The sequence below is a fragment of the Chelonoidis abingdonii genome, chromosome 3 (genome assembly GCF_003597395.2).
Source record: "Chelonoidis abingdonii isolate Lonesome George chromosome 3, CheloAbing_2.0, whole genome shotgun sequence".
Lineage (NCBI taxonomy): Eukaryota > Metazoa > Chordata > Testudines > Testudinidae > Chelonoidis > Chelonoidis abingdonii.
Window position 1 is genome coordinate 86,741,541 of NC_133771.1, and position 19,755 is coordinate 86,761,295.

The 19,755-nt window shown below is 43.5% G+C and overlaps 1 protein-coding gene across 1 annotated transcript in view; it reads left to right on the forward strand.

Moving 5' to 3' along the window:
* Window positions 1-10,251: 10,251 nt before the first annotated feature.
* CEP57L1 (centrosomal protein 57 like 1) overlaps window positions 10,252-19,755 on the forward strand; it is a 35,167-nt gene continuing 25,663 nt past the window's right edge. Inside the window, exons 1-2 of the mRNA XM_032764617.2 lie at window positions 10,252-10,339; window positions 18,473-18,617. Coding sequence (XP_032620508.1) covers window positions 10,283-10,339; window positions 18,473-18,617 — 202 coding nt within the window. The 5' untranslated portion in view covers window positions 10,252-10,282. The remainder of the gene's footprint in view (window positions 10,340-18,472; window positions 18,618-19,755) is intronic.

A 19,755-nucleotide genomic window follows, 5' to 3' on the forward strand; every position in this document is an offset into this window, starting at 1 on the left:
GAGCCCACGCCCCTCTCTGCCTCCCGCAAAGACAGCAGCCACGCCCAACCCGTCCCGTGCCCGTTTGGTGACAGACAAGCCCTTTCAGCCAATCGCGTTTCAGAGACGTAACTCGGAGCCAATCACGATGACGAAGAGACGGAGAATCGTGCTAGGGAGCCGCTCTCTGTTGCGAGGGCTACTGGGGTTTGTAGTCCAGCCCAACGCCGGCTCCTGTTTCAATAAAACTACAACTCCCAGCAGGCAATGTGCATAGACCAGGCCATGGGCAGCAGGCGGGGAAGAGGGCTGGGTGTTGGATAATTGTTGCCCTGATCTTGCTGTGTCAGGGAGATCACAAGGATCAACGTAAATCCAGTTCCGGTGCTCCTACCTCGTCTATACCCATGGCAAGGGTCCAGTAAACAGGGTTTTGTGATATTGGACAAGTCACTTTACCTTTCCCTGCCTGTGTCCTCATCTCTGACCCTTCCCTACCCCCCCAAAAAAAACCAACAACATCTTGTGTATCTGATTGGTTTGTAAATAATTCAGGGTAGAGAATGCCTCTTACTTTGTATGTATAGAGTACTGTCCACTACTGCAATTTTGGTTGTTTTCTTGAAGCCCAAACTCCTGGAATCATGTGATTATGTAAGGCTCTCAGCTTTCATTAAAAAAGAAAAGATTCTAACCCACATGGCTAGGGAGGAAAGCTTATTCTAAATATTTAAAAACTAGAAGGTGAATGACCTAATATATATATTTAAAATTGTGATTTACAAACCAATTTCATGATTTTTGGGTCCCAACTCAGGATTATGAATGTTTAGGATTGGCAATACTACTACAGTTGTAAAATGAGATAAACCTTGTTTATGTTATCTGAATTAAAATCTTGTTAAAATTGATGTGTGAACGTGCCTTTCATTTAAGACTGCTATAAGGAACAGTTAAAGGGCCCACATAAAATGCAACTAGAGTCTCCCTAGCAGGGCTGGTGCAACCATCTAGGCAACCTAGGCGATTGCCTAGGGCGCTGGGATTTGGGGGGCGCCATTTTCTTTGGCAGCGAGAGCAGTGGCCGGATCTTTGGCCGTCTCAGTCGCTGCCGGCATTTAGGCGGAGGGAGCTGGAGCACGAGAGCATGACGGGGGGGCCGCCTGCAGCAAGTAAGGGAGGGTGCCATGCAGGGGAACTCCCTGCCCCAGCTCACCCCTGCCCTGCCTCCTCCCCAAGCACGCCGTCGCTGCTTCACTTCTCCCGCCTCCCAGGCTTGCGGCGCCTAAGCTGATTGGCGCAGCAAGCCTGGGAGGCAGGAGAAGTGAAGCAGTCATGCCGTGCTTGCAGAGGAGGCAGGGCAGGGGTGAGATGCTTCACTTCTCTTGCCACCCAGGCTTGCGGCGCCAATCAGCTTAGGCACCACAAGCCTGGGAGGTGGGAGAAGTGAAGCAGTGATGGCATGCTCGGGGTGCTCGTGCGCGAAGAAGGGGTGAGCTGGGGTGGGGGGGTTTGCCCTTCAAGGGAGAGGTGAGGACTGTGCGCAAGGTACCAGGAGTGAGGAGTAGCTGCCCGGGGGGGTCCGGTGGAGGGGTTGGAGCACCATGGGGGGGCCTAGGATGGGGGCGTGGGGGGGGCGCAAGGTGGAAGTTTCGCCTAGGGCAAAACATCCTTGCACCGGCCCTGCTACCTAGAAAGTAGGACCATATGGCCAGAAGATTCTACTATGTATTGTTCTGACCAAGTAGGGATACGTGTGAAAAAAAGTATAGCTGGGAGGGCAAACAAGGAACTGGCAGAGACTCACAGGCAACAAGAAAGCCAAGCAGCAGCCTGTAAGTATGGCCCTAGGAGAAGCCTAGAGAAAGATGCTTGAGCTGTACATTGTCTTAGATGTTTGTTTGTTCCCATGATTGAAACTGGTCTTGCATGTTTTGTTTCTGATTTTTCTTCTCAAAAGTCCAGATTACAAAAAAAGAATGTGGTTCCTGTTATCCAAAGGTTGCTGAATCTTCATCAGTGGGGGAATCATGGTGGGAAAATTGGTGGTGAGTCTTTAAAATTATGCATTTCTATACTATTCCATTTCATGGTCTCTTAGTTACATGATATAAAATCTACCCTATATACTGGATAGCTTAGGAAGTATCCTGGGGAGTATGTTCTATAAGAAAACTTTTTGGGGAAAAGTAGTGTGTTTTAGAAACAAATTCTAAAGAAATAGTGTGGCCATCAGAAAGCAAAATAAAGCTGTTTCACCTGCCCATAGCAGCAAGTTGCAACATCTAGACTCATCTTCCAATAGTCTCATTAAATATTTGAGACTTAAAAGGCAAAAACTATCCTGCTCTAAAAGATCTTATCATAGAAGAGTAGGACTGGCAGGGTCCTGCATTAGGCGGAACCAAATATACCTAGACCATCCCTGATAGGTGTTTGTCTAGCCTGTTCTTAAAAACCCCAAATGATGGGGATTCCACAACCTCCCTTAGAAGCCTATTCCAGAGTTTAACTATCCTTATGGTTAGAAAGTTTTTCCTCATAACTAACCTAAATCTCCCTTGCTGGGGATTAAGCCCATTGCTTCTTATTCTATCTTCAGCGAACATTGTAAAGAATTGATCACTCTCCTTTTTATAAAAATCCTTACTGTAGTTGAAGACTATTACCAGGTCCCCTCCCAGTCATCTTTTTTTCAGCATTAAATATGCCTAGTTTCTTAACTCTTCCCTCATAGGTCAAGTTTACTAAATCTTTTGTCATTTTTTTCACTCTTCTCTGCTCTCTTTCCAATTTACCCACATCTTTTCTACACTATGGCACCTAGAACTGGACACAGTACTCCAGGTAAGGCCTCATCAGTGCCAAGTAGAGGGGGACAATTACTTCCTGTGTCTTACATATGACATTCCTATTAATATTCCTCAGAATAAGTCAGTACTAGGAATAACTATGCCCTCATTCATTAGTTCTTCATTATAATTGTCTTTACAAACCACCTACTCTTAGGGGCTTGTCTACATTGGCAATTTACAGCACTTCAACTTTCTCACTTGGGGTGTGAAAAAAAGCACTCCTTTGAGCACAGCAAGTTTCAGTGCTGTAAAGCACCAGTGTAGACAGTGCCCCAGCACTGGGAGCTATGCCTCTCATGGAGGTGGTTTTATTAGAGCACTGTGCTACCATGGCAGTGCTTTAGCATTACCAGTATAGACTAGCCCCAAAATGTTTTTCTGTTTGCTATTGCACTTGCCTTTCTGATTAATATAATTGTTTAATCCTTTTGTTATTGCCACAGCCCTCCCACATGAAGATGGTTTCCCTCCTATTTTGAATGAGAACTGATTCCCATCCCTCATAACATCTGAGCCTTAATTTTCTAATGAGGCTCAGGAGCTCCTGAGCCTAATTATTTTCTCCTGTTTACCAATCTGACAGGATACTCAGACTTTCCTAACACTCCAGAAGGCTTCTAGTACTGCTTCTGCTCTAATTGGCAAATGTAAATTATTGTGGGAGTGAAATAGAAGAGGGCCAGGTGAGTAAACAGCAGATGGAAGATAGTATGGTGATATCAGTAGCACTGCAGGCCTGAATGCTAGAAAACAAACACAGTAGGAAAGGAGATATTTATATTTTTCTGCTGGAGGTGATGTGTGTGCTTAAATGCCAATCAGCTTTAAGAGTATACACCACCTCTCAGGAGTGGGGCTGAAGTATTAGAGGAAGAAATTAAATAGAACTTCTTATGAGTGGGAAGAAACTGCTCCTTTATTTCATTGCAAATAATATTTTGTTGCTAGTGAATGCAGAATAAGGGGATTGGAAGAAGAAGAAAGAGCAACAAATGAAAGAGGGATGATATTAATTGAGAGGAGGATGAGGGAGAACAATGGGGAAAATGGATGATAGAAATGGGAGTGATTGGAGGGAGGAGTTATGAGAAGGATTTATTAGGAAGAAGGAACATGGTGTTTTATTAATTTGTCTACAAAGAACAAGCATACAACTCTTACTTCCTCATTGCAGTGGGGTTATATTTAATTACAGAGTGATTTAAGGAAATGAAATTTAACTGTGGATAATTTATCCTAGTCTATTCCATGTCTGTCTAGTTGCATGCTAATATGGCAATTGTTAATAAATCTAAATTTGTAAACTAGTCCCTGTAACTGCTAAACTCAGCTCTTAGCTGTGTAGAAGAGTTACACTTAATTTACTTGAATGCTATTTTCCTACAGCCCCTAGGACCTGATTTTATGAAGTACTTATGACTGAAAAACCATACTTGATGTGGAATTGGGCCTATTTACTTCAATTTTATAGCAAAACTCTAATTTAAATGGGTGGAGGATTTGGCTAAATGGATATCTCACTGGATATCTCACAGGATTGTGACTGTAGTGCCAAAAAGATTACTTTACAAAGTATTTGGTTTCCTCAATATTAGTTATTTCCCAGCCTTATTTCAATATATCTAATAGAGTGGAATTACTATCTCTCCCTCCTCCTTAACTTTCTTTCTACTCAGAGAAAATTGTAAACCTAATTATCTTTTTTTTTTTCTCTCCAAGCGAAGTTTTGCATGAGGTTTTTGGCTTAAGAATGAAGGGGTTTCAGTACAACTTCCACAGTGGCTTGATCAAAGAAGTGGGGTTCGGCAAAGTCTATGTGTTTATCCAATCCTGAGTCTATCATCAAGCATGCATCTTGCAGACAAAAAGGTGACTACTCCTATAGGTCCCTTCTGTTGTTTTTTTTTTTTAATTCTTTTCTGTCACTGAGCCACTATTTACTAAATCATTTAATCACCTAATTAAGACCCATTTAGAGTGGGACTTCATTAGAACTTAAACACATGGCTAAAGTTAAATATGTGCTTAAGTGTTGTCAGCTCAGGGCTAGCACTGATTTAGCCTCGTGACTGTTAGCAACAGTGGGCATGCCTCCCAATAGTCTTGAGTTTTGTGTGACTGTCCCACTTTGATGCCCAACACTCCCTGTCCTGGTTGAAGTAGAATGCTTCCTGCATTCAGTGGTGCCTGATGCTGTATACACATTATAGAGGAAAGGATAGGGAGGGCAGCAGCTTCAACTGCTCCTGGGTATACTCAGACTCCTCGGGTATGCTCACTGGCTGCAAGGGAGATCAGGAATGGGGAGTGATGCTACTCCCGAGCAGGCTGGGCTGGATGATGAGGACTGAGCATGGCACAGGTGTGCAAGGTGCTGGGGCCAATGGCTACAGTGGGGATGGCCCCACAGGAATTGACTGACCAGTTGTCCTGCTTTAGTCACTTGAAACACTGGGAGGTGCGACAGTGGGTGCCCTACCTTAGATAGGCAGCTACTGCTACCACCACCACATTTCTAGCTTGTCTAGATTAGGGAAAGTTCCCCTTTTGTCCGGTGTTAAATTACACTGGTGCAAAATCCTTAGATTTGCTCTGAGCAGCATTATAGTACCTGCTAATTAAAATGGTGGTGGCAGGGTTTAATGACTGCGCATTCCCGTGAGTTTAGACCTCAGCCTTCAATGCATCCGGGATGAGGTTTGTCATGTTTTCCAAGTGGGAGAGAGCAGTTCTTTGCTCTTGCATATCAGCATGGTATTGGTTTTGAAATAACTTCTTAGGATAGACTATGCAGCTGTTTAACCTTTCTCTTAGCTCCTGATGGAAAACAAAGTGTGTCGGGGGTGGACAATTGAGACCAATTTGGATTGAGTCACAAAAGAGACATCTAAGCAATCTCTTGCTAGCCACAGTTGTCTCAAGGAGATAAAGCAGCAGCCAACATACTAGGAGTTTCTGGGTACTGCCTATGTTGTTGCAATTAAACTGAATTGCTGTTTTAATGTGTCAGATAAACAATCATTCCTTCAGTACATTTGAGGTTTTAGTGTGTTCAAAGGTGAATAAAATGATGGACTGTGCATACCCAATAGATCAGTTTTGGAGATGGATAAGTTTTGTTTCCCAAAATACAAATAAGTATCTTTGATTTTTCACTTTTTCTTTTATCTTAGAAATAAAGCTATCATCAAAATAGAATGCCTTACATTTTTTAAAGTTTGCATCACAGAAGCCATCACGGTTTGGACAATTGGTAACTCTGAAAAGCAAATCAGATTTGAAACACAGTTACAAAACTGGGTGGAGGATGTCTATATTGCCAATGTTGTGGTCTCCCTATGACTATAGGCCTGTGCTATCCACTGGAGTTCACGCAAACAAAACTGTTTGTTAGAATGTGTTGTTTTTCAATAAACCAAAACTACATGTCCAATGTTGCCAAACATTTTTAGGTTCCTACCCTTATATTTTTGTGAAAGTTATAATTACTTGACTATAAGAGATCATAACTGGACTTTGTCCTTCTGTAGTGACAATCACATTAGTGGTATCTAATAATTCAGGTATCATTAACATTGTAAATTGTGCTAAAGATCTATAATTTCTTTCTCAAAAACAAGGAGGAGTCTGGTGGCACTTTAAAGACTAACAGTTATTTGGTCATAAGCTTTTGTGGGTAAAAAAACCACTTCTTCAGATGCATCTGTTTTTGTGGATACAGACTGTAGCAGGGTACTGGTGAAAAAGTATCTAATTAGCCCCTGCCTGCTCAGCTCCAATCAAGGGAAGCAGATTGGGGCTGATGGAAAAGGTTTGATCCCAGCCTAAGGATTGGCAACACCTGCTGGCCTGACAAGCCAGGGGCTATAAAGGGTGGGAGGGAGTCAGAAGGTAAGGGGCAGCAAGAGAGGTCAGTGAGTGAGTGGTCTCATAACTGAAGGCTGATTCTGTAAAAGCTGGTCTATTGATGGACACTGGTGAGTGGGACAACCTTAAGTAAATAAAGACATGGGTGTTGCGTAACCCTGAAGCCTCTCTGAGACTTACTGGGGAGAGCAAGCGGGCCCCAGGAAAAGGGGTGAGTTGTGCACCCTGTTACAAAAGACTAACAGGCCTACCCTCTGATACATAATCACTGCCTGTACTTGACAATACAGCTATTCTACATTCTCCAGGTGTTTTATTTAAAATAAGGTAGTGCTACTGAGCTATGCAGTTTTTACAGATCACTATCTATCTGTATGTCCCCAAAATTAGAGCAATATGGGCTACGCTCTAATCCAGGGGTTGGCAACCTTTCAGAAGTGGTGTGCTGTGTTTGCATTTATTCACTCTAATTTAGGGTTTTGCGTGCCAATAATACATTTTAACCCTTTTTAAAAGGTCTCTTTCTATAAGTCTATAATATATAACTAAACTATTGTTGTATGTAAAGTAAATAAGGTTTCAGAATGTTTAAGAAGTTTAATTTAAAATTAAAATTAAATTTAAAATTAAATTAAACTGGTGGCCAGGACCCAGGCAGCATGAGTGCCACTGAAAATCAGCTCGCATGCCGCCTTCGGCACCCGTGCCATAGGTTGCCTACCCCTGCTCTAATCAGAGATTGACAATATATTTTTGGATCCTTGTGACCCAAAATGTGAACTAGACTTTTACTGGAAATCTGACCTTGTTCCACTAGCAGTGCTGAAACTCCACCAGTGCTAGTGCAGATGAGGCACCAGTGTTCTTACCACTCAGTCATCTAATCCCTACTCAGTGCAGGGCAAGATGAGTTGTGGTAAAATCTCTGTTGGCCTCCTGACTCCTGCAGAGAAGCAAACTCCCCAAAGAGCAAGTCCAAACAGGGTTTGAGGTTGATGCTGCGAATATCTGAAGTGGGGTTGAAAACAGTTTAATTTTATCTACATTAGGAGATTAGCCGCTTGTTGAGGGGCATGTGTTGCTAGCAAAGGGACAGTTAGCTAATACGGGACACAGGTAGGGACCTGGGCTGCTCTACACAAGAGAAATGCTAGGGAGTTGAAGAAGCTGGGAAGACACAAGGAAGAAAGGAGAGCAGCAGAATATGGACCCTAGATTTCAGAAAAACAGACTTTGACTCCCTCGGGAAACTGATGGGCAGGATCCCCTTAGAGAATAACATGAGAGGCAAAGGAGTCCAGGAGAGCTGGCTGTATTTTAAAGAATCCTTACTGAGGTTGCAGAAACAAACCATCCCAATGTGTAGAAAGAATAGTAAATATGGCAGGCGACAAGTTTGGCTGAACAGTGAAATCCTTGCTGATCTTAAAAAAAAAAAGCTTACAGAAGAAAGTGGAGATTGTACAAATGACCAGGGAGGAGTATAAAAATATTGCTCAGGCATGCAGGAGTGAAATCAGGAAGGCCAAATCACAACTTGGAGTTGCAGCTAGCAAGAGATGTTAGAGTAACAAGGGGATTTTTTTTCAGGTATGTTAGCAACAAGAAGAAAGTCAGGGAAAGTGTGGGCCCCTTACTGAATGAGGGAGGCAACCTAGTGACAGAGGATGTGGAAAAAGCTAATGTACTCAATGCTTTTTTGCCTCTGTCTTCACAAACAAGGTCAGCTCCCAGACTGCTGCACTGGCAGCACAGTATGGGGAGAGGTGACAGCCCTCTGTGGAGAAAGAAGTGGTTCAGGACTATTTAGAAAAGCTGGATGAGCACAAGTCCATGGGGCCGGATGCGCTGCATCCGAGGGTGCTAAAGGAGTTGGCGATGTGATTGCAGAGCCATTGGCCATTATCTTTGAAAACTCATGGGATCGGGGAAGGTCCTGGATGACTGGAATTCTTCCACGATCCTTCTGCAGTGTGTGGCCCAAAACTGGACACAGTACTCCAGATGACACCTCACCAATGTCAAACAGAGGGAATGATCACATCCCTCAATCTGCTGGCAATGCCCCTCTTATCTAGCTCAAAATGCCATTAGCCTTCTTGGCAACAATGGCACATCTCTGACTCATATCCAACTCATGTCCCTGTAACCCTAAGTCCTTTTCTGCAAAACTGCTGCCTCGCCCTCCCTAGTTTGTAACCGTGCATGGGATTCTTCCATCCTAAGTACAGAACTCTGCACTTGTCCTTGTTGAACTCATCAGGTTTCTTTTGGCCCAATCCTCTAATTTCTTTAGGTCCCACTGTATCCTATCCTTACCCTCCAGTGTATCTACCACTCCTCTCAGTTTTAGTGTCATCTGCAACTTGCTGAAAGTCCAGTCCATGCCATCCTCCAGATCATTAATGAAGATACTGAACAAAACAGGCCCCAGGACCGACCCTGGCACTCCACTTGATACCAGCTGCCAACTAGATATTCAAGCCATTGATCACTACCTGTTGAGTCCAACGATCTAACCAGCTTTCTATCCATCTTATAGTCCATTCATCCAGCCCATACTTCTCTAACTTGCTGGCAAGAATACTGTGGAGACCATATCAAAAGCTTTGCTAAGTCAGGAATAACATCCACTGCTTTCCCCTCATCCATAGAGCCAGTTTCTCCTATCGAAGCAATTACATTAGTCAGGCATGACTTGCCCTTGTGAATTCCATGCTGACTGTTCCTGATCACTTTCCTCCCTCTAAGTGCTTCAGAAATGATTCTTGCGGATCTGCTCATGATTTTCCAGAGACTGAGATGAAGGTTGACTGACCTGTATTCTCTGATCCTCCTTCTCCCTTTTTAAAATGGCACAATTTTAGCCTTTTTCCAGTCATCCAGGACGCTTCAATTGGAAAGAGTCCAGTGGAGGGCAACAAAAATGATTAGGGGGCTGGAGCACATGATTTATGAGGAGAGGCTGAGGGAATTGGGATTATTTAGTCTGCCGAAGAGAAGAAAGAGGGGGGATTTGATAGCTGCTTTCAACTACCTGAAAGCAGGTTCCAAAGAGGATGTACCTAGACTGTTCTCAGTGGTACCAGATGACAGAACAGGGAGTAATGGTCTCAAGTTGCACTGGGGGAGGTTTAAGTTGGATATTAGGGAAAACTTTTTCACTAGGAGGATGGTGGAATCTCCTTCCTTAGAGTTTTTTAATCATACTTAACAAAGCCCTGGCTGGGATGATTTAGTTGGGGATTAGTTCTGCTTTGAGCAGGAGGTTAAACTAGATGACCTCTTGAGGTCACTTCCAACCCTGATATTCTATGAACCCTTGTGCTGCAGGTGACTGGAAAAGGGTATTGACTAGCTCTGCTCTAAGCAGGGCTAGAGGGCACCACTGACAATGTCCCAGGGGCTCTGCTCCCAGCTAGTGGGGCTGGGAGCCCCGCCGGAGAGAAGGCGCCCTAGCCGCCTCCTAGAGCTGCACGCAAGTCGCTGAGGGGCGGGCCCGGGCCACCTCCCTTGGCTCGGCTCTGAGAGCGGGAGGAAAGGCGGCACATTTAAAGATCGGCCCGGGCAACGAGCAGCCCATGCCTGCAACAGTAGCAGCAGCGAGTCTAGCGCGGGCCAGGAGGCGGCAGGAGAAGGTAACGCGGAGCTGCGGGAGGGTTGGTCCCTGCCACCCCCTTCTGCTCGCTCCCGGCTCATGCTACCTTTCCCCTCAGCTCGGGGCCCCTGCGATAGCTGCGTCCGGCTCTCTAGCGCCGGGTGCCCGGGCCTCGCTCTCGCACCCTCCTCAGGGGCTCGGGGAGGTGGATCTCGGGACTAGCAGCGGCAGAGCCAAGGCCCAGCGCTGCGTTTCGCCTGCGCCTACGGGCGCTCGGGCCTCAGCTGCCTTAGGAGACCTGGTGGCGTCCAACTTCCCCGTCTCAGCGGCTTGTCCCCGCCGCGGTTCGAGTTAGTGACCCGGGGAAAGGAGCCTCCCGAAGAGGAGCGGAGCTGCCTGGAAGAAATGGACGCGGGTGGTAGAGCGGGTCATCGGGCTGCTGCTAACGGCCTCCGCGTACAAAAGCGGGACCTTGGCTTGGTGCGTTGCTTTTGTACTGCAGGTGCGGGGAAGGGAGTTGGAAACCTCGCTAATGGCGGTGAGCAGCGTCTCTCTCCCTCTCCTGGCTTTAGGAGCTAACCGCTCAAACAACAAGTCGGTTAAAGCGTGCCCGGCAAAGGGAAAAATGGGTTGTGATCGTACGTGATCTATTTGTATGGCCTGAAAGGTTGCTTCAAACCCCGCCCCCTCCGCCCTGGCTTGGCTTGGCTTGGCTTGGCTTGGCTTTTATCTTCTAGAAATATCATGAATGTCAAGTCTGGGTAGTGGGATTGTTCTTTCTTTTGGGGAATTTCCTAGACATTCTTTGAAGGGGTAGAGGTGATTGCATCTTTTAAAAAAAACCCTCATATTTCAATTGAACAGTTGTAAACAGACTATAAAAATTGGATTGGGTAAACAATTACTTCCTCTCTTAATTAACTGGGTTTCAGTTGCTTGATACCTGTGCCTCCCTTATATATTCATAATGAAGTTTAAAAACATAAACTAATTTTCCACCATTGTTTAGTTGTATTACAAATACAAAGCTTCCCCCCACCCCCACCCCACCCCAGGTTGGGGCATCATCATTGTGCTAGGCTCTGTAAAACTTACAGTAAGAAAGAGTTAAGCTAAGGGGGGGGGGGGGAAAGAAAGTATCCCCAACTAGAAGGTCACATTTTGTAGCTTCAGTCCAAGTGCATTGGATGCACCAGAGGTTCCTTTTATCCCTCCACAAGTGCCATTTGTACCACTTTCCCATCTCCCCTTACAAGAACTTCCTGCAACCATCCATGCTAGAGAGGTTGTGTGCACCCCATCCAGTAGCCCCATTCCCCATCCCACTGGTTGTGTGCCCTTCCATTCTCCCTTCCCATATGTCAAGGTCCTCTGTTCTGCCCCTTTATGCACAGGTTCTGTGGGCTATGAAGTTTTTGCCACTTCAGTTATACTGGTATAGTTAAAGTAGCAAACCTCCCTAGTGCGTTATAACAGTACAAAAGTTCTAGCTGGGAAGAAAAATTAGCTAGAACAGTAAAGGCACCTTTTAGAATGGTATAGCTGTCCTCGCTAAGGTGTTACTATTGCTAGAAATTACACTCCTCACCACCAGTTATACTGGTGTGTAAGAATATTTTCAGGACTACCAACCAGGCCTGTGATGAGATCCCTGGGGTACCGCTGTGCCCCCTTAATGCTCCAGCCTGCTGTCTCTCTCTCTCAGAGCTTTGCTAGTAACAAGCAGCAAACCCCTTGCTACCACTCAGCACAACAGCATGTGGGGTGGCACACCTCGCTAAATTAAATAAATGTTCTCTGAGCCACTCACAAATCACATAGAGAAAGTCACCAACCAATTCTTGCCAGCATTGCACTGCTGGAATATACTGTCTTGTCATGGTCAGAAGCCTGACCAGTGTAAGTTTATTAACCAGTCTGCCCCTCCCTCAATGTGGAGAGGATACATACTAGCCTTTGTAATCTGAGCAGAGATTTCCCAAGCACTTCAAGCAAAACACAATGTTTTAGGTGAAATAAAACACAGATTTATTAACTACAGAAAGATAAGTGGCAGGCACAAAAGGTCAGAGATAGGCACCACTGTTTAAATCTTAAACCTTATTATAATAGTCAGTATTTGGATCAAGCCAAGTCGTTTTTCTCACTCCACTGGATATTGCAGATAGGTTATAATTTTTAGTACACAGGCTTTCCCTTCAAGCATCGGACCAGTCTCCTCAGTTCAGGTCTTTCTCTTCCCAGCATTCTTGTTGCTTCCAGTATAGGCAGGGGAGAAGACAGATAAAAGCATGATGCCATTGTCCTCTATTCTATTTTATATCCTATGTCTGTGTGCCTGGAAAACACTAGCCCAGACATATCCTGGTGGACTTTGCTGAGTCAGACTTTAGCAATCCCCCACTGTGTGATTCTTGCGCAGCCCTCTTACAGCATTGTAAATCCCTTGATTACAGCTCCCCTGATGATTAATGGTTATTTAACACCCTCCTGGCAATGGGTCACCTCCTTTGTCACTGGAGACCTAGCAGTGGAGATTCTCTAACAACATATTTCAGTAACAACTATACAGCAAAATCTCATAACTTCATACTTACTAATGATGTACATATTTTGACAGAACAATGGTTTTCAGAAGATCATGACTTTTCATATCTTCTTATATGGCATGCTTTGTATGAAATATATCATAATTACATGATGGGGATTCCGGAGTGTTGCTTTGAGGTACAGTGTGGCACACTGGTGTGTTAAGTTTGTTTTCAGGACCACCAACCAGGCCAACAGGCTACTTTACAAACCCAGCAAAGCCAACAACCACTACTTGCTGTAGCAGACAAAACCACTGCTAACTCCAGAGTTCAGATCCAAGTAACAGGTTTATATCAGTAGCAGTACAAAGTACCACACCCCTGTGATCAGTTGAGATTGACCTGCCAGTGATCTGGCTTAGTACATACAGACAAGACTGTACACAAACAAAGGGAAAGACTTAAGTTTCAGTATGCTTTTATACCGAAGTTGACACCATATTTTTATCAACACCCTCTCCTCTGATTCGCTGCATAACGAGTAGTAATGTTCTATGACCAAACACAAGATTCTGTATTACACCCTAAATTTATAACTTGATTATCTACTTATTAACACTAAGAAAATGATTAATCTTAATATTTGACAGAGACTTTCTTTCTTTACCCTGATCGTATTTGGTGGGGTCATCACAACCTCTCATTGTTTCTTCATCCTTGTTTTTACCTAAATATCAACAACATTTCAAGAAGTGAAATAACAGGTACTTAGCCAAAAAGTTGTCTTGCACTCCTTTCCAAAAATGGGTTATTCAAAAGTCCTTACGCGGCATAACTTTTCTAGTGTAGACTAGCACTTAGGGTATGTCTGCACCCAGTAGCGTAGCTGGGGAGGGAGCAACTGCTCCCCCTGAGCACATTCCCCAAAAGTGGCACCTTTTAAACTCACTCACAAAAAAAGCACCACCCACTGTGGCATAGTCTTTGGTGGTGGGACCTTCACTCGCTCTGCGGGGCTTCGGCAGCATTTCGGTGGCAGGTCCTTCAGTGCCACTGAAAACAGCCGGAGCTAGTGAAGGGCCCATCGCCAAAGAACCGGAGTGCCGCTCCATCAGTAAAAGCGCTGCAGAACGCAGGGCTGAGGAGGAAGGGGCTGGAAGGAGTGTGTCTTTCCCTTTAAGAGAGTCCTGCCGCTTCACCCATGTCCAGTCCCTGAACCAATAGGCATGACCCGGAGGAGAAGGTGGGAGAATGTGAACCCCTCACAGCGCTACCAGCTGCGTCTTATTAGCACAGGGCCTAACGCATATGCGAAGTCCTCCGGCCAGCCGGGAGGGGGCTCTAAGTGGTTTGCCTCAGCAGCAGCCGCTGAGCCAAGGCGGGGGGAAGCCCAGGGACCCCAGGACCTGCCCGCCCCATTTGGGCAGCGACGGGAGCAGAGCCAGAGCCGGCCAGCGCTGTGCACAGCCTGCAGGGAGCGGCGGCAGGAAGGCCCAGGAGTCTGGCCCAGGGGCTCCCCTGGCACGGTTTGAGCGCTAGGAGGGAGGGGCCAGCTGGGGGTGCATGTGCTGCTGGCGCGGGGGGATGATGCAGAGCAAGTGAAGGTCCCGCTGCCGAGGTGCCACCAAAGACTCGGGTGAGTACAAGTGCTGCAGTGGGTGGTGCCTTTTTTTTTTTTTCTTCTGATTGTTCCCCTTGTTCCCTCCACCTGTCTGTGCCACTGTCTACACCTACCTTGGATTGATGCTGTGGCGATCGATCCACCAGGGGTCAATTTAGTGGGTCTAGTGAAGACCTGCTAAATAAATCCCTCTCCAATCTATTCCAGTACTCCACTGGAATGAGACATGTAAGGTAAGTCGACAGGAGAGTTTTTCCCATCGACCCAGTACAGTGTATTCCCCACAATAAGTTGACCTAAGCTATATCGACTTCAGCTATGTTATTTAGGTCGACTTAGCCCTGTAGTGTAGACTTGCCCTCAGTGTTGGACAGAGACTTCATGCAAACAATGTAGGGTAAAAGTGGAAAAAATGGAACAGATCATACTTGAGTTTACGCTGGGTACTTGCTTATTTCCTGATAAATATTTCTTGTCACATTGGGCTGAATACAGTAGGTTTCCTGGAGTGTCATTTGTTGATGGTTCAGGCTTTATTCAGATGTCTGCATGTAGCTGAGTAATTAGATACGCATATAGAGAATGATTAATTGTCCGTTATAAGCTATGGTACATTCTTGAAAAGAAAGTAATTTGGGTGTTAAACTAATCACTCTACAAATATTAAGCAAGCTAAATATAAATATTTAGTATAAAATAATATTCATGGCTTAGAAAGGCCTCCCAACACCAGCAGGGAGAATTCACTGATGGGTGTTGTGGGGACATAAGACATCCTTTTCAAAACTTAAACTACCATTTAAAAACAAAGTTTATAGCCATTATGTTGCAAAGATAACATTAAATAGCTGATTTGAATGGTGGGACTTGAACCAGAGGTTTTCCACATTCTGGGTGAGTACCTTTACTACTGGGCTAATAATTATGAGGGAGGTCATTTCTTCTTCATCCCAGCTTCCTGCAAGAAACACCTGAGGCACCTAACTCCAAGAGAGGATTCACAGCTGAGAATCACAAGCAGAGATATGCAGTGGGGACTTAGGCATTTTTGTCTGTGAGAGGGGTGAGGCTTAAGACACACCTCTGCCATTGGCTAAGTTAGGCAGCTCTCTGCGCATGCTGTCTTTTTTGGATCATATTCTAATGTGCCTGTCTCTCTTCATTTGTTGTATAGAGAGCCTAGGAGCCTAACTCAGGCTTTGTGGATTGCATTGTTGTTCCTGTGACTTTTTTTTTGGTGCCTGAAAGTTAGGTGTTGTGATGCTGAATGTGAATCTAAGCACCTGGTAAATTGTTCAATTACCGAATTATATCCATCGGGTATTAAACTCCTATAAACTGGAAAGAAAGGATCATGATATAATGTAATGAAAGCTTACTTTTGTGTTCTTGTACTTCCTGCCCCATGCAAGTAGAATTATCTACTGTATTTTATCCTCTGCTGCTTAGTAATCAAGATTTCATATGGTCTCCTGTCCTGGTGAAGAAGGTTTTCTCATCAGTAAGAGCTACTGTGGCAGGGTTCAATTTAGATATGGTGGCTTGTAATCTATAGTAGAAATGATGTAGCAGTGTTCTGTATGACAGCCTAGAACAGAGTGGTTGTCAGTAGCAATAAAACAGCATTGGAATGTTATGGGTTGAAATACTCTCCAGGAAAGTACTCAATTTTGAACAAATTATTTGTTCACTAAAACTAGTTAACGAAAGTTGTCAGAGTGGACTGTAACAGTTTGGCTATGTCCCAGGTCTTAGAGAACTCTCTATGAGCTCTAGTTCATCTGAAGAGTTACCTGTGAGAGTGTTTTGAAATCATATATGTACTTACCAGCAGATTTCTGAGCTTGATAGCATCTGTTTAATAGCAATTTAGAACATGAGGATGGTGTCTGACCAAGAATCTCCAATTTCATGAGTAGCTTGAAGATGCTGCATACCAAGATGTTGGCTTTTTTTCTGTTTTAAATACCTTCTGAAACATGAACACTGACTGCTTTTTCTGGAGAAAAAATTTCTGTTTTGAATATCTTTTTCAAATTGACTCTCTTCTGGGATCTAACTTTGTTTAGGTAGATGCTGCAGTTTGTTCTTGTTGTGGGTTGCTGCTGCTTCCTGTTAGATGGTTCCTTTTGTGACTCCACCAAATGAGCGGTGTAAATTATTTTGTCTAAACTGAAACCACATTGATGCTGTGCTGAGTAGACATTGGAATTTATGCTGGAAGTGGTACAGCAAATAATCTTCCATGGCAGACGATACCCTCTTTCTGCAACTCTGGGAAGAAAAAATGAGTCTGCTGCAGTATCTTAATCTGCTGTATGATACCACAGTTTTACTGTATTACTGGGCCTGCAAGTAAGTGTCTTTTCTCTAATGAGAATTGTCTTCCATTGAGCTGTGATGGTATGATTTAACATTTGCCTACTTCAGTATTGTATTAATTCTTTTTGAGTTTAATTATTTAGGTTTGTTAAAGGGATCTTGCACATGTCTGATGTGTTGTGATAAAAGCTGTCATCTTCTGTGGCTATTATAACTTTTGAAGTACAGCAGAGAACCAAGTTCCTGGGACCCAAGTTAAAACCAAAGAGGTTGAATTTGAAATAAGAAATTCTGCATAAGGCCTAGGAAATTCACGAATTAAGTTGTGAATAATAGTAAAGAAAAATAATAAGGAATGTGAATAAAAATGGAGCTTAAGCATTTGGGGTGACTTTGAGATAATATGGAGTCCAGAATGGATGGCTAGTAACTGTTATGTTACAAGGATTGTCTACAGACTCTCCAAACAATCCATAGTTACAGTAGCAGGGCAGTTTTATGAATTGATCATTCGAATGATATTGCAGTAAGACTGAATAGAGGTGAACTTGAGCTGCAAAGTTCTGTCTGAGAGTTTTGATGTTAGACCTATCTATACCCATCAGATATATTTAAATCACCATAAGAAATGGTTGGGTTAAGAAACCATGAAACAACTGAAAAATATAGTCTTAAAACTTGTTTCTAATTTGTCTTGAGCATCATTAAGGTCAAATTAGAAGTAAGGTAATGCATTAAGTAAAATATTGTTTATACATGATCAATATTCCAACATGTCTGAAAAACACTTTAAGAAATGCATTTTTTATGTTCTTGTCATATTTTTTCTCCATTTGGGTGGAATACATAACTAATATTCAATGCTTGACTATTTAATTTCTAATATAAATATCTGACTGGAACTTGAATTAGTTATCCTGGAATAAACATTTTTGGCTGAGCTCTAAGGGTCAACTTTCCTAAATCACCTAGTCCAAACTTCATTGTCTGTATCTCAAATACAGTTAAACTGTCTTATTTTAGGCAGAGTAAACATGCCCTTGAAAATCTGCCTCTGAGAAAATGTGGAAGGGGGGACTCTTTACTAGGTTATATTAATGGGAATATAGCATATTTTAAATCAAGAAAAGGAAGGGTCTTTTTTGCTTAGCCATTATTAGGTTTCAGCTATATTAAATTTTGGACCCCACATGTTTATTTAAAAAACACCTACATTGGTGCATTCAGTGGTTGAGGATGGGTTACAGTATATGTGGGGAAAAAGGCATGCTCATTCTACATTAAAAATAAGACATAACTGTCCTGTAAATATATGAGGATGTTAGGAAAGGGGTCCATTATTCCCTGGTCAAAAAGTTAAATGTTTCCTTCTTCCTTTCTAAACACATTTATTCTGTTTATTTAAGAATTTTTTTGATAATAAAACAAGGTGCCAAAGGAATCTGTAGCATTTCTCTCATTGGTGATACAGATAGATATAGATATTTTTAAGGGCTTTGTTGGGAGCTATTTAAGCTACAGTATTCTTGACACAGTGTAGGGGGAAGGACCAGCTGACTTGCTCAGTGTTCTTTCCAACCCAATTGATTTAATTTGATTAAAAACTTTTCTCCAATGCCCTGTCTTGAATCAGTTGTCAGTGCTATAATAATAGTCCATTTAGGAAATAATGGCATTATGTACATCTTTCCTTCTACAGACCATGGGTTCTGAATCAAAGCAAAGTTTCATAGGAAGCTTTCTGCAGCCTCCAGATAGAATGTTTGTTCCTACCTTTGGTCAGAGCAAGTCAAAGAAGGTAACAGCTACCACTGATGACATGCTTCCTGCCTCAAACAGCCAAGGTAAAGCCACAAAAAATAAGTTTTTATTTTTTTTTTTAACTCTGTTAAACAAATTGCCTTGTTTGTTCTACTTGTGAATGTTAGTCATTTAGATCATTGGTCTGGAGGCTTGTGTGGAGAGTGAGTAATATCTCCACACTTGGGGCTGTATCATAGAAGCTGGTTGCCACCTCTGCTAACTTTGGCTGTAAAATCTGTTTTGCTTGAAAATTGGAGATGTCCTCTGAAGGCAAAAGAAAATGCTGCTGTAGAGTTTGCAGTTCATCACTTTCTTTTAGGCATTACTTTGATTTGAAACTTTTGACTTTTGTGTGACATTGTTTGCTTCCCTCTAGCTTTAAACTTTCTGTATAAGAAGATCCCCTGAAAACTTGATAAGAAAATGCATTGTAAAGAACGAAAGTTATAAACTACTTTCATTATGGATAGTTTTTAGCCCAGTTTTGTTCCCATTGCTGTTAATGTGAATTATTTGCTATTAATTTTGGTGGGAGCAACATTGGGTACTATATATGTGTGTGAACATGTTTCTTTCCAGTGTGGCTTAATCATAGGAAGAACCTAAGGCTCCTTGTGTAGTTGACTCTAATAGAGTTCTTACACAAGCTTCTGCTACTTGAGAGTGAGTCGTCTTCTTCTTTTTTTTTTTTTAAATTTATTTATTTATTTTTTTAAACGATCAGACTACAGGTTCTGGGGCTTAGGCTTCAGGTACACTGGAACAGTGCCTGGTATACCTAGGGGAAGATCTAAGGTGGCTTTTTACCACATTTCTACCTTCCAGCCCTTGATCTTGGGGACAGTATTGCTCCAAGTTTAAAGCCCCTGTACATTAAGGGCAGGGCCGGCTTCAGCTTTTTTGCCACCCCAAGCAGCGAAGTGAAGGAGAAGGAGGGAAAGATAAAGCCGATAGGTGACACTTCGGCGGCAGCTCAGTCGCACTGCTTCATTCTTTGGTAGCGGTTCTTTCGCTCCCTCTCTTCCTCTTCAGTGGCACTTTGGTGGCAGCTCAAAGAGGAAGAGAGGGACTGAGGGACCTACCTCCAAATTCCCGCTGAAGACCTGGTCGTGCCGCCCCTTTCCATTGGCCGCCCCAAGAACCTGCTTCCTTCACTGGTGCCTGGAGCCAGCCCTGATT